The sequence below is a fragment of the Balaenoptera ricei genome, chromosome 2 (assembly GCF_028023285.1).
Source record: "Balaenoptera ricei isolate mBalRic1 chromosome 2, mBalRic1.hap2, whole genome shotgun sequence".
Lineage (NCBI taxonomy): Eukaryota > Metazoa > Chordata > Mammalia > Artiodactyla > Balaenopteridae > Balaenoptera > Balaenoptera ricei.
The window spans coordinates 113,580,336-113,592,739 of NC_082640.1; the positions used below are offsets into that span (position 1 = coordinate 113,580,336).

The 12,404-nt window shown below is 49.3% G+C and overlaps 1 protein-coding gene across 1 annotated transcript in view; it reads right to left on the minus strand.

Annotated features, from left to right (window-relative positions):
- Positions 1-11,100, minus strand: part of SLC7A7 (solute carrier family 7 member 7) — a 33,021-nt gene extending 21,921 nt beyond the window's left edge. Inside the window, exons 1-2 of the mRNA XM_059913829.1 lie at positions 10,783-11,100; positions 5,795-6,340 (exon numbers count right to left, since the gene is read on the minus strand). Of these exons, the coding sequence (XP_059769812.1) occupies positions 5,795-6,340; positions 10,783-10,960 (724 nt within the window). The 5' untranslated portion in view covers positions 10,961-11,100. The remainder of the gene's footprint in view (positions 1-5,794; positions 6,341-10,782) is intronic.
- Between the last annotated feature and the right edge of the window lie 1,304 nt (positions 11,101-12,404).

Genomic DNA, 12,404 nt, shown 5'->3' on the forward strand with positions numbered 1-12,404 from the left:
TGTCTTCAAGTTTTCATACATACGTTCTTGCTGCCTGAGATGCTCCTCTTCCCTCTCTACTCAGTTAATTCTTCTTCATTCAGGTGTCAACTTCCTTATGGAGAGCTTCCAAACCCCTAGGCTATTCAGGTTTCCTCCTGGGCTCCCTGTGTCTCACCAGTCACAACACTCATCATGATCCATTGTAATCTTGGACTGGGTTGCCCATCCTGTGTAAACACACACACACACACACACACACACACACACACACACACACACGAGAGCTCCATAACGACAATGACCAGTGCTGGGAAAACAGCAGTTCAGGCTTTTGTCGTTTCTTACCTAGATCGGTAAGAAAGCTATCTAACCCGTGTCTCTGCCTCCAGACTTGCTCTTAGGTCCCACCCCAGCTGCCCTGCTCCCTCCTTCCAATCCTGCAATGGCTCCTTATAGGCTTCAGGAGAAAATCTAAACCCTCTAGGAAGGTTTGGCCTCGTGCGCTAACCCCTTGCCTCCCCTTGTCCCCTCACATCCCATAATCCCCCATGCACAGCCCGCACCCCACACTTCTTCTCACCTTTGTGCCTTTACATTGCCTTTCCCTGTGCCTAGAATTCCTTACGCCTTCTTCATTCAACAGATATTTACTGAGTACCTAGCGGACACCAGGCACTGTTCTAGGTGCCAGAGGCTCAGCAGTGAGCAAAACAAAGTCCTTACTTTCATGATGTTGATACTCTAGAGGCAAAGATAGATAATAAACAAGTAAAGAATTAATGTCAGGTGGTGAGAAGTCTATAGAGAAAAACAAAACCGGCTGGGAGACTGCGAGTGACCATTTTAGATGGGATGCCTTCTCCGGTAAGGCAATATTTGTGCAAAGACTTGAATGGAGTAAAGGAATAAGCTCTGAAGGCATCTGGGGAAAAAGCCTTCCCGGCAGAAAGAACAATACGTACAAAGCCCCTGAAGCGGGAGTGTGCCAGGCAAATTGGAAGAAAAGCATGAAGGAGAGGCCCGGAGCTGCAGGGGAGAGAGTGAGGGTGAGAGGGATGAGATGTGTCAGAGCGTCAGATGGCGTCGGCTCTGTAGGCTGTGGTGAGTGGGTTCTTCACACCCCCCCCCCCCCACTGACTCCTCTCCATCCTTCGGTGTTGGGTATTGACTGCGGACCTCACCTCCTGAATTAGCCGCACTCAAGCCCCTCCCAGCACTCACGATATACAATGTTTCACTGACTATTTTTGCCCTTCTTCTCCACTAACCATGAGTTCCCTGCAAGAAGGGCTCTACCTTTCAGCCTTATACTTTAGAGAACCCACCACATTCAGTAAATTTTCCTCAAATAGTCAAAACTTTCTTCCTTTGTTCTGGTTCCATGCCCTGCAAGGAATTCCCTGATTACTAGATGGGTTCCCCAGTGACTATGGTACTAGGAAGGGGGTGTCTTGAGAGCGAACACATGCCTTCTGCCCATTAGAAATCATACATGTGGGACTTCTCCGGCGGTCCAGTGGTCAAGACTCCGCGCTTCCAACGCAGCGGGCACAGGATTGATCCCTGGTTGGGGAACTAAGATCCCACATGCAGCATGGCACGGCCAAAAAACAAAAATAATTAAAAATAATTTTAAAAAAGAAATCATACATGTATGCTCACCATGTACATTAATAGACTGACATCAACATGTACCTCTTTTTTAGGTAAGTGTGACTCAGTTGGTGGGAAAATGACCGACTCTGGGTCATGATGACCTTAGGAAGGCACAGCTCTTGGAAGGGCACATGAGCATCCCAGCAGAAGCCCCAGGTGGCCCCTCTACCTCATCACTCAGCCCACCTTCCCTATTTCAGAAGGCAACCCCATCACCTCCCATCTGCCCAAGCCTGAATCCTTAGCATTATCTCTGAGAGCTCCCATGCCCTCCACACCCAGAAGTCCTAGAAATCCCACCTTATGACTATTTCTTTATCCATCCCTTCATCTCCCTTCCAAAGGCACCACCCACAGTGCAGGCCACCACTCCCCTTCAGGTTGCAGCTCCCTAACCGGGTACCCCTACCTTCTGTCTCTCACTTTTTTCCAAAAACACTCTCCACAAAGCCAGAGTTCTTCAAAGCAAATGTGATTTCATGTCTCCACTTAAAGTCAACAACTTCTGCCTGCTCTCAAGATAAAGTCTAACCTGTTTTGGCACCATATAAACCCCTGCGGAGCTGGCCCTGGGGCTACATTTCCAGTCTCTCCCTTCTCATTCCTCTCCTACCCACATTCCAGCCATACCAACTACTTGGAATTCTTGGACCGGTTCTGCGCCTTTTTGTACCCTGCACCTTCACACGCAGTTCCCTCTGTGAGAAGTGTCTGAGGAGATGGCTGTGTTTCTATTCAAAATTCAGTTCAGACATCAGAGTCCCTGTACTGTTGTCCTAAGCGCTCCTCCCCACAAGAGGAAAGTCATCTCCCTTGCTCCTAGGGTGCCTCTTTCCTGGCTGCTTGTAAGCCTCTTCCTCTCCCTACTTCTTGGTTTTCTCTTGAAGGGTTACGGTTAGATAAATGAGCTATTACTGCCTAGATCCTATCTGGACAGAATATCTTAGCATCTGACTTGTACTGGTTGCTCATTAAACAAGAGCTGAAGGAAGAAACTCATGAATCATATGCCCCTGAACTCTTACTTACAATCTCGGTTGCCCTTCTGAACCTTCTTCCAGATCTCTATGTCCCTCTGAAGATTATTAGAGATAGAACAAAGTCCTATAAGCAACCGAGAGAGAGCAATTTTAATCATAATCATCAATACATTACACTTGAGTCATGATTTATGGTTTTCACTGAATCGCATGTCATGCTCACAGGAATCTGGAAGTAACAGTCACTACACACAGTTATTGAGCCCAGCCTCAAACACAAGTCTGGAATGCTTTTCATTCTATCAGGCTTGTCTCAAATATATGCCGTAAATCCAGCACAAAACTCTGTCTTTTATTAACTGGGGAGCTCTCCAGACTAATCGTAACTGTGGCTACTTTGCACGTATTCTTAGGAGGGTGCACATGTGTGTGTATGTGTACTTGGGTGCCCAAGAGTTTGAGTACGTCTCTATTCCCAAATTAGAAGCAGCAAATTAAAAAGACTGATGAAGGCAGGCCCAATGCCAGAATCAAGGAACAATAGCTGTCAGAGACAACACACATCAAAATCATGAAAGAATAAAACCTGAGGCCCTGAAGTCAGGCCAGCTGTCTGAGGCCACTGAGGAAGCAAACATTCATCCCCAGACCAGGGGCCTCAGTCATACAAGCTTTGACGTGTGCAGTGGTGACCCTGAGTCACCAAAAAAAAAAAAAAAAGTCAAGTTATGAGGGCAAGCAGACATATCACTGGTTTTAAAGAGATTTCAACCAAGATGGCTAAAATAGAATTCTGGTGCTTAAAGGGATGCAGACCTCTTGGAAGTTTTACTTAAGTGGAATAATCCTTACTCTACACAAGATACGTAAGTATATGCCCACGTTTGAGGGGACTCCGAGACCAACAGATCCTAAAATTAGTTTCATCAGAAAGTCAGCCCACCAGCTCATCTGTAAATGATGCCAGAGAAACTACAGATCGCATTTAAGACCTCAAGGGAAAACCCCCTTCCTGCAACCCAGGGCAGTGCCTTTGTACCTCCCTGACCGTTGCCAGCATGACAAACAGCCCCACACACAGACATGAGTCCGAGCCCACACACAGGCACACGAAACACGGGAGGAGCCTACAGAGGACAGCCAGCTCTCTGCACAACAGTCAAAAGAGGGAGGCTGGAGAGGAAGCTGAGAGTAAAATGAGGCAGTGGAGAAACTGAAAGGAAGGAGCACATGAGGCTGATTGAGAGGGTTGATCCAGCAAGCAATTGTACCTGGTGCAAAATGCCTGTCCCCCACAGCTGCCTCTGAAACTGACAGGACCACTCAGCTTCTCCACAGCCGGGGGTGGGCGGGGTCTCCAAGGTCCCAGGGTCTCTCACGCTGGGAGGGCACTTTTCTAGAACAGAGGCAGCTGAGGGAAAGGGCTGCAGAGGATCAGCCTCTCAGCACCTCCAAAGTGGCTTTGCTGAACGTACAAATTTAAATAATATTTTATTTATGAGATGGAAAGAAGGTAAATTGGTGCAGCTACTATGGAAAACAGTATGGAGGTCCCTCAAAAAAACTAAAAACAGAGTTGCCATATCATCCAGCAATCCCACTCCTGGGCAGATATCTGGACAAAGCTATAATTCAAAGAGATACATGAACCCCTGTGTTCATAGCAGCACTATTTACAAGAGCCAAGACATGAAAACAACCTAAATGTCCATTGACAGATGAACGGATAAAGAAGACGTGGTACATATATACGGTGGAATATTACTCAGCCATAAAAAAGAACAAAATCATGCGTTTTGCAGCAACATGTGGACCAAGAGATTATCATACTAAGTGAAGTCAGACAGAGAAAGACAAATACGATATGATATCACTTATATATGGAATCTAAAATATGACACAGGGACTTCCCTGGTGGTCCAGTGGTAAAGAACCCGCCTTACAATGCAGGGGACGTGGGTTCGATCCCTGGTCAGGGAACTAAGATCCCACATGCCGCGGAGCAACTAAGCCCGTGCACCACAACTACTGAGCTCGCGCACCTCAACTGGAGCCCATGTGCCGCAAGCTACAGAGCCCACACACTCTGGACCCCGCGCACCACAACTACAGAGCTCACGCGCCCTGGAGCCTGCACGCCACAACTAGAGAGAAGCCCACACGCTGCAACGAAGAGCCCACACACCGCGACAAAAGATCCCACGTGCCTCAACGAAGATCCCACGTGCTGCAACTAAGACCCAATGTAGCCAAAAATTTTTAAAAATTGAAAATAAATAAATAAGTAAATAAAATATGACACAAATGACTTATCTATGAAACAGAAACAGACTCACAGACATAGAGAACAGACTTGTGGTTGCCAAGGGGGAGTGGGGAGGGGAGGGATGGACTAGGAGTTTGGGATTAGCAGACGCAAACTATTACATTTACAATGGCTAAACAGCAAGGTCCTACTGTATAGCACAGGGAACTATATTCAATATCCTGTGATAAATCATAATGGAAAAGAATATGAAAAAGAATGTATATATAAGTATAACTGAATCACTTTGTTGTACAACAGAAATTAACACAACATTGTAAATCAACTAAACTTCAATGAAATAAATTTTTTTAAAAAAGAATCTAGCCCACAGAAAAACTCATGCAAACGCAATAGGATATTCACTGGAGTGTTATCTGTAAGACTGAAAAACTGGAACCAACTGAAATGGCCATTAACAGAGGCCTAATTAGTTAAACATACAATACATCCTTAAAATTAACATGGAATAACATGAAGCATTGTTTTAAAGTAGATCTGTAAATCGAAAAGAACATCACTGATAAATTCTGGGAAAAAAACCAAACTGTAGAATTATATGTGTACTAGGATCCCATTTTTGTAAAACAGAACAAAACTACATCCCTTGAAAGAAGAAGAAAAAAGTCAGCAAAGGTGGAGACTGCTAATGATGTTTACCAAGGGAAGTTGGGAGAAAGGATTTTTTTTTTTTTTTTTGGACACTCTGATGCTGTTTGAATTTTCACACTTAGCGTACATTAATTTAACAACAACAAAAAAGTGTCTTGCAGAGGCATTCCTTTCCATCTCCTTCTTACTGACTAAGCAGACTCACGTGCCGGCCTCTGCCCCACGCTCCACCCCACCCCTCCTGCCCAGCCCCACTTACAGATGCAGGCAGCAGCCAGCAGGCGGCCAGCGGCATAGGGGGCTAAGCAGTTCGGGAAGATGGGCTGCACCATGTAGTTGGCAAAGGTGATGGCAATGATGGCCTGGCTGGTGGGCTCGATGAGGAGGAGGGAGGTCCAGAGTCGGATGAAGGCAAGGAGTCCCCCGAAGGCCTCAAGGATGTAGGCGTAGCTGGCCCCAGATTTCTTAATGGTGGTGCCCAATTCCGCATAACAAAGGGCCCCAAAGACGGAGAAGAGGCCCCCGACAGCCCAGATGACCAGGGAGAGGCCAAAGGAGGCGCTGTATATGAGCACGCCTTTGGGGGAGACAAAGATGCCCGAGCCAATCATGTTCCCCACAATCAGGCACACGCCGCTCAGCAGCGAGATCTCCTTCTTCAGTTTTACCTGCTCCGACCTGGGGCTGGCTTCATCGGCCAAAGGGGAGGCGTCCCTCTCATGCTGGGAGGCCACTTCATACTTAACGCCGTTGACCATGGTGGAGGAGGAGAAGAAAGCCTTCACCAGCTTCCTGGCATTGCCCTCTAAGGAAGAAAGGTGAAGACATAGAGCAGGCTGGCAATTACAGAGAACTCTCCCCCACCGGGGCCAGAGTGGGCAAGCCACCCACGCCCAGCATTTCAGAGACCTCTCTCTCACCTCCCACCTCCCATGAACCTCTTCTCCATCTGGCTTGCCAACTCGAGTCTTTAAAGGACGGCATTCATTCCCCAGAGAGAAAGCATGTTTCTCATCATTAGGCTGGCACTGCCCACCTGATTTACAAGATAGACAACTAAATCCCAGTTCTATCTGAGCTCACTGGAGACAGGAAGACGAACAATTTGGCTGTTCCCACGTGTAACCATAATGATTTGAGCCTGTGCTTTTCAGCCTTACCCAAAAAAAGTCTGTCTTCCCTCCAATTTCAGTCTCACCTGTCACCTGTGATGAGATGCAACCTTGGGAACCAACCTTGCAAGCAGCTAGTCTGTGGGTTCTCCTCACAACACTGCCCTTTTCCCCCAAGGACCCTGGCTCTGGCAAACCTAAAGGCTTCAGAGAGCTCTTGCTGGAAACTCACAACCATCCCCCTGTTCAGGGAGTATACCTTAACAACCCTCAGCTGAACTCTTCAGCCCCAGCTAAAGCCCAAGCAGCCCAGCCCCACCCAGAAAGAAGACAGGCCTTCTCTTTTCCGTGCTTTTCCTTTCCCAGATACCATTCCCAGCCCCTAGTGTTGTAGGTCTCCGGCCATCAAATCCCTGCATACTTGCATCACCCGAAAAAAAGTATGGATGAGAGATCAGTGATCCAAATGTGCAGCCCAACCTAGAGATGACTGGCGGCAGCTGATGACCACTCCCCACCCAGGAGTTGCTGCTGGAGAGACAGCACCAAAGCAGAGGCAAGGAAACAGCTGAAGCGGGGTAGCAAATGCTGGGCATCATGGAGCAGGAGGTGCTGAGAGGAGGACAGGCCAGGCTGGCCAAGCAAGTGGACGGATCCTAGGGCTAGAGGCACTCAGGAAAGGAAGCGATTGGACACTGCAGAGCAGCAAAGGGAGAGTGGGCAAGATGAGCGGGGCTGAGGGAGAGGGTGGGAAGCACACTCACTCCCTGGCCCTGGGTGGAAGCAGGTCCCCGATGCAGCGGACATTCAGAGACACAGCCTCTGGGAGCTGTGATCTGACCACTCCTGCCTTTCAGCCAGCAGTAAAAGGAAAGGCCAGGCAAATGCTTATGGATTTAAGTCATATCAAGAAGTCAAGAAGGGCAGAGGGACAGAGGGAGGGGGAGAGGGGTGTTAAGCAACTGTCTGGGTCCAAGGTTCACTGGTCCTTCACGTCTGCAAGGGGAAGGCTAGGAGCTCTTGGCTCAGCACTTTCTGTGATAAGAGCACCCTCTCTCAGGAATCTCCTTTGTCAGCTCTGCTCCAGGACTGGGGACCCAGAAGAAAGGATTGCCGGTCAGCTGGGTGGGTACAGTTTCTGCAGCCCTGGGGAAGCTGTCCCCAAGCAAATTAGCTGAGGACAGGGCTGCGGCTGAGAAAGAATGCACAGCCCTCTCTCTCTCTCCAGGCCCCAGCTTAGCCCCACTTCTCTCTCACCCTGAACAAGAAAGGCAGGAAGGTTGCACATTGTGCCACAGAGGCTTGTTCATATGTGATTAGAGGAAGTGTAAGTACAGTCCAACTCGTGATCGGGTGTCCTAAGAGAACTCTGCACACTTCCCCACACAGAGTGAGAGGTGGCCGCCCGAAACTTGCGCCATGACCCCAAGGCTGATTCTCAAGCTGCTTCCGAGGAAACAAGGTCAAGAAATGAGATTGAAACCTCTGGCTGCATCCATGCCCAACTCACAGGCCCTTTCATCCTTAAGAAAACATACCAGGATCTATGGACTAAGCATAAATTCCTATAAACACCTTCCCCAAATACAAGTTTCCTCCAATTTCCTAAAACTATGGGGAAATAAGATTTCACTGAGCTATACTGGAAAGGCCCAGAACAGACAGAGGAAGTTGAGCAATTTGGGGAAAGCATATATTCTGTTTTTAGAGTCCTCTTAACTCCGGTATTCTGGGTCTCCTTTACCAACAGAAATACACCCTACTCATTCTGAAATCCAACTGTCTTTCTGTTCCTTCTCGTGCCCTTTCAAACCCCCTTTGGTTATTCAACTACCAGAGAACAAAGATCTAAAAAGCCCTGGGGTAAGGGGGATGCTTATCTTTACCCTACAACCTCCCCTTCTAGTCCCTTAAACTTTTTTTTTTCTCACCCAGGAGGGGGACCCTGGTGTTAGCCTTCCCAGAGATCATGTCTCCCAAGCCACTCTCACAAAAACTTCTGAAATCCATCCAGAAGACTGTCCTTTTCTCCCAGCTCCCCCTTAAACGTTCCTATAATAATAGTAACTGTCATTTATTGAGCACTTAACCAAGCCAGACATATTGCTAAACACCTATATGTCTTATCTCATTTAATCCCCCCAGCAGCCCCTTAAAGCAGACACTAAGTAAGTCACCTGCCAGGATGCCATAGCAAGGGAGGCGGGTAGGTAAGCCAACAAAGCCCAAGCTCCGTACTCTCTCTCCAACCTCCCCACCCCCTCTGACCTGCCCAGTCTCTAGCCCTCCTCTTAGGCAAGAAAGCCCTTTAGATGGCTCTCTAATGAACTACCTGGGGGAGGATGTGAGTAGATTAAAAGAAAGTCTCTGCTGTCCTTCACTCTAAAGTCTAGGCTAGGGGACTTCCCTGGTGGCGCAGTGGTTAAGAATCCGCCTGCCAATGCAGGGGACACAGGTTCGAGCACTGGTCCGGGAAGATCCCACATGCCGCGGAGCAACTAAGCCCGTGTGCCACAACTACTGAGCCTGCGCTCTGGAGCCTGCGAGCCACAACTACTGAAGCCCGTGCACCGCAACGAAGAGTAGCCCCCGCTCACCGCAACTAGAGAAAGCCCGCGCACAGCAGTGAAGACCCAACGCAGCCAAAAATAAATAATAAATAAAATAAATAAATTTAAAATAAAATAAAATAAAGTCTAGGCTAAAGGCTCCAACAAAGCCCACCCATCTCCTTCCTGGTTGCTCCTCCCCTTTCTCATCCCTTTGCAGGAATGAGAAACGATTACAAGTCCTCTTGGCAGTGCTGCTATTGCTAGGGTGCCCACTTCTAAAGCAAACAAAAACATACGGAAACACATCATCACGCCAGGCCTTTTTAGATCAAATTCCCTGGCACCAAGGGTGGGCATGTGTCCTAATGGGGCATAGGGAAAAGGAGTGAAGGGGGGACAAACGAAGGGGAAACTGTAAGGTTAAGTGGGGAGAGACGCGTGCAGGGCTTATTTCCTGGCTGGTGGTATCTGAAAGGTGAAATCCTCATCGTGGAATCTTGAGACAAAAACCCACTGGGGTGAAACCCACACTCCAGCAAACAGCACACCCTAGTGGTCTCACCAGGAAGTGCTTATCTATATGAATGGAATCCCTTTCCTAGCCTACTCTTCAGTAGACCCACTCAAACGGGACGGAGGAGGCTGACTTCAGAGAAAAGATGCCCCCTCTTTTCTCAACCACTGCCCAGCACCAGCTCCGTGGGCAGGAAGGCACCATCCTTGGCAGCTCGCATTCCTTCCTGAGACCCCAGCTCTCAGGGTCATGCCTCCACCGTTCAGGCAGCCTGGAACCAGCAGGACCTGTCCTGAAGTGCTCTCCCACCCCAGGCTTTACAAGAGAAACTTGCAGAGCCTGGAATCCTAGGAGATAACAGCGTTCCAGATACGCAGCACCCCGTCTCCTTCCTGTCTGAGGTGCGTACCTCTCTGAGGACCTAGAGGAGATTACGGACAGCACATTCATCCTACAGGAGAAGTTTCAGATACAGGGGTTCAGGGAACACAGGGAGCAGGGCCCCAGCAGGCAGCGGAGCCCCGCACCCTGACCCCACCTGTGAATATGGCAAAACCAAAACACACTTCCTCCAGGGACCAGCGTACAGTTCACCTTCTTGGTTCCTCAGTCAAGCTCAGGGAGCTAAGGTGAAAAGACACTTTCTCCCCCAGACACCCACGTCCTGCCTTCCTAGCTCCCACTGAGCTGTGCTGCCTCCCCGAATAACAGGAACAGAAAACAGACACACTCTGCTACAGATGGATTCCCCCATCTCTCCGAGCTGGGAGCTCAGTTACTCCCTCCCCCATTCTCCATTTGTTTTTCTATATTCCACTGTAGCTATGACAGTCCCTTTAAAAAAAAAAAAAAAAAAAAGTGCAGCAAGAAAGAAAGTGTTTACTTCTGTGGCCAGGGCCTCCACGAATGTAGCACTGAAGTCTCTGGGCAGAGGGCTTTGCATGGGGAGGGCTGGGGCTGGGAAAATAAGAGGCTCTTGGATCTCCGGTTCAGCCAATTCTCAGGACTCACTCCATCCTCCTCTGGCACTTCCCCTCTCGCCCATTGTCCCTCCTCTCCCATCTCTTACCTGTCCTGAGATCTTTGGGCAGGTGCGAGGAGGAGGGGCTACCAGTGCTCGGGAGGAGGGGCAGGTGCTGGGAAAGGGAACCCGGGGTAAGGCTCGAGCTCCAGCAGCTGTTGGCTCTGAGGAGCAGAAAAGGCAGAGTGTGACTCCGGGGACCAATATGGAAAACAGGAAAACACATGTGTGACTCTGGCCGGCAGCAGGGAGGGGCCAGGGAACGGGTTGCAGCTGGGACAGCCTGTTCAGACCCAGAGGACCTCAACGCCTGCCCGCCTCCAGGCACCTTCTCCACTCAGCTCCTCCTCCCCTCTACCTCAGCCCCTGAACTTCCTGGTTGTCCTGCATTTACCGAGCTCTTGAGTTCTTCCAGCGACCTAGGACCTACGGTGCTCTCCTGATGCCCTTTACAACTCCCCTTCCCCGCTCATTCCATTCCCTACTCATCTCCCACTCACGTACTATCCTTGGCCCTGTGGAGGGCACAGGATCCATGGTTAGGGCGTTGGAACTCTGTGGTCCCATCTCAAGAGCCTCAGTGCCATTTCAGCCCCTATGTAAGCCAATGCATGCCAAGGAAGGCCAGTTGTGGGGTTATAGCCACGCACACACCCAAACACTAAGCAAGCCCGCTCACATCTCAGGTCCTCAGGTGGTTCACGTGATGTGTGCGTTGCCAGGTAAGAGCCGGCCAAGTGGACCAGAGCAAGCCCTGGCACCCTGGGCAAGCCAATGAGTTGGCACCCCCTCAAACCAGCATTATTTAAATATCTGTTGAATGTTTATGTAGCAGAAGTGGGGGAATACCGATTTTCTCGGAATAAAAACTGGAAGCCTCATTCTTTCTCTTCAAAATTAGAGCTTAATGCATGAATTCATTACATGCAGTTTTCTGAAGCAGACAGTTTCTTGGTAGGCATATCAAACCATTCTGAATGTAGACAATGGCATAAATCTCAGGGAGTGGCACTTCACATCGTGTAGCACATTTTCAGAATTCCAGCTGTGACCACTGCCTTTAGGCAACTATCAGCTGGCTGGTCTAACCCTGCAACTTGTACCTGTACCTGCGTGTTGCAGAATTATTCTAGAGATAGGTGGTCTAGGTGAGCAGTCGTCAAGGATTCTGTCAGTGGAGGGGAGCCAACTTACAGTTCACCAAGAGACAGAAGTCCGAGTTCATTGACTCCAAACTGAATTACCCTAAGGATAACTTAGCGCCCTTTTAGACCCAGGCTGCTTGCCCAGCTGGCCTGCCCCTTAATCCCACTCTGGGCTCAAATCCAAGTTGTAAATGAGGGAAGTTCCTAGGAAGACAGCCCTAAAGCTGCCCCTGTTGGCACTGGCCCCTGCTCCCTCTCTCTCCACTCCAGCCGCACTGGCCTCCTTGCTGTTGCCGCACAAGCATGCTCCCTGCCACCTCAGGGCTTCTGCAATGGCTGTTCCTTCTGCCTGGAACATTCTCCCCCATGTTACTGTTCATTCCCTCACTCACTCCATTCAGGTGTGTACTTAAAACACCACTCTATCAGAGACCTTCCCTGAGGAGTCTCGGAAGGAGTAACTTCTTCCCTCTGCCAATCTCCATCCCCCTCACGGGCCGGACTTTTCTTCAAAGGCACCCACTA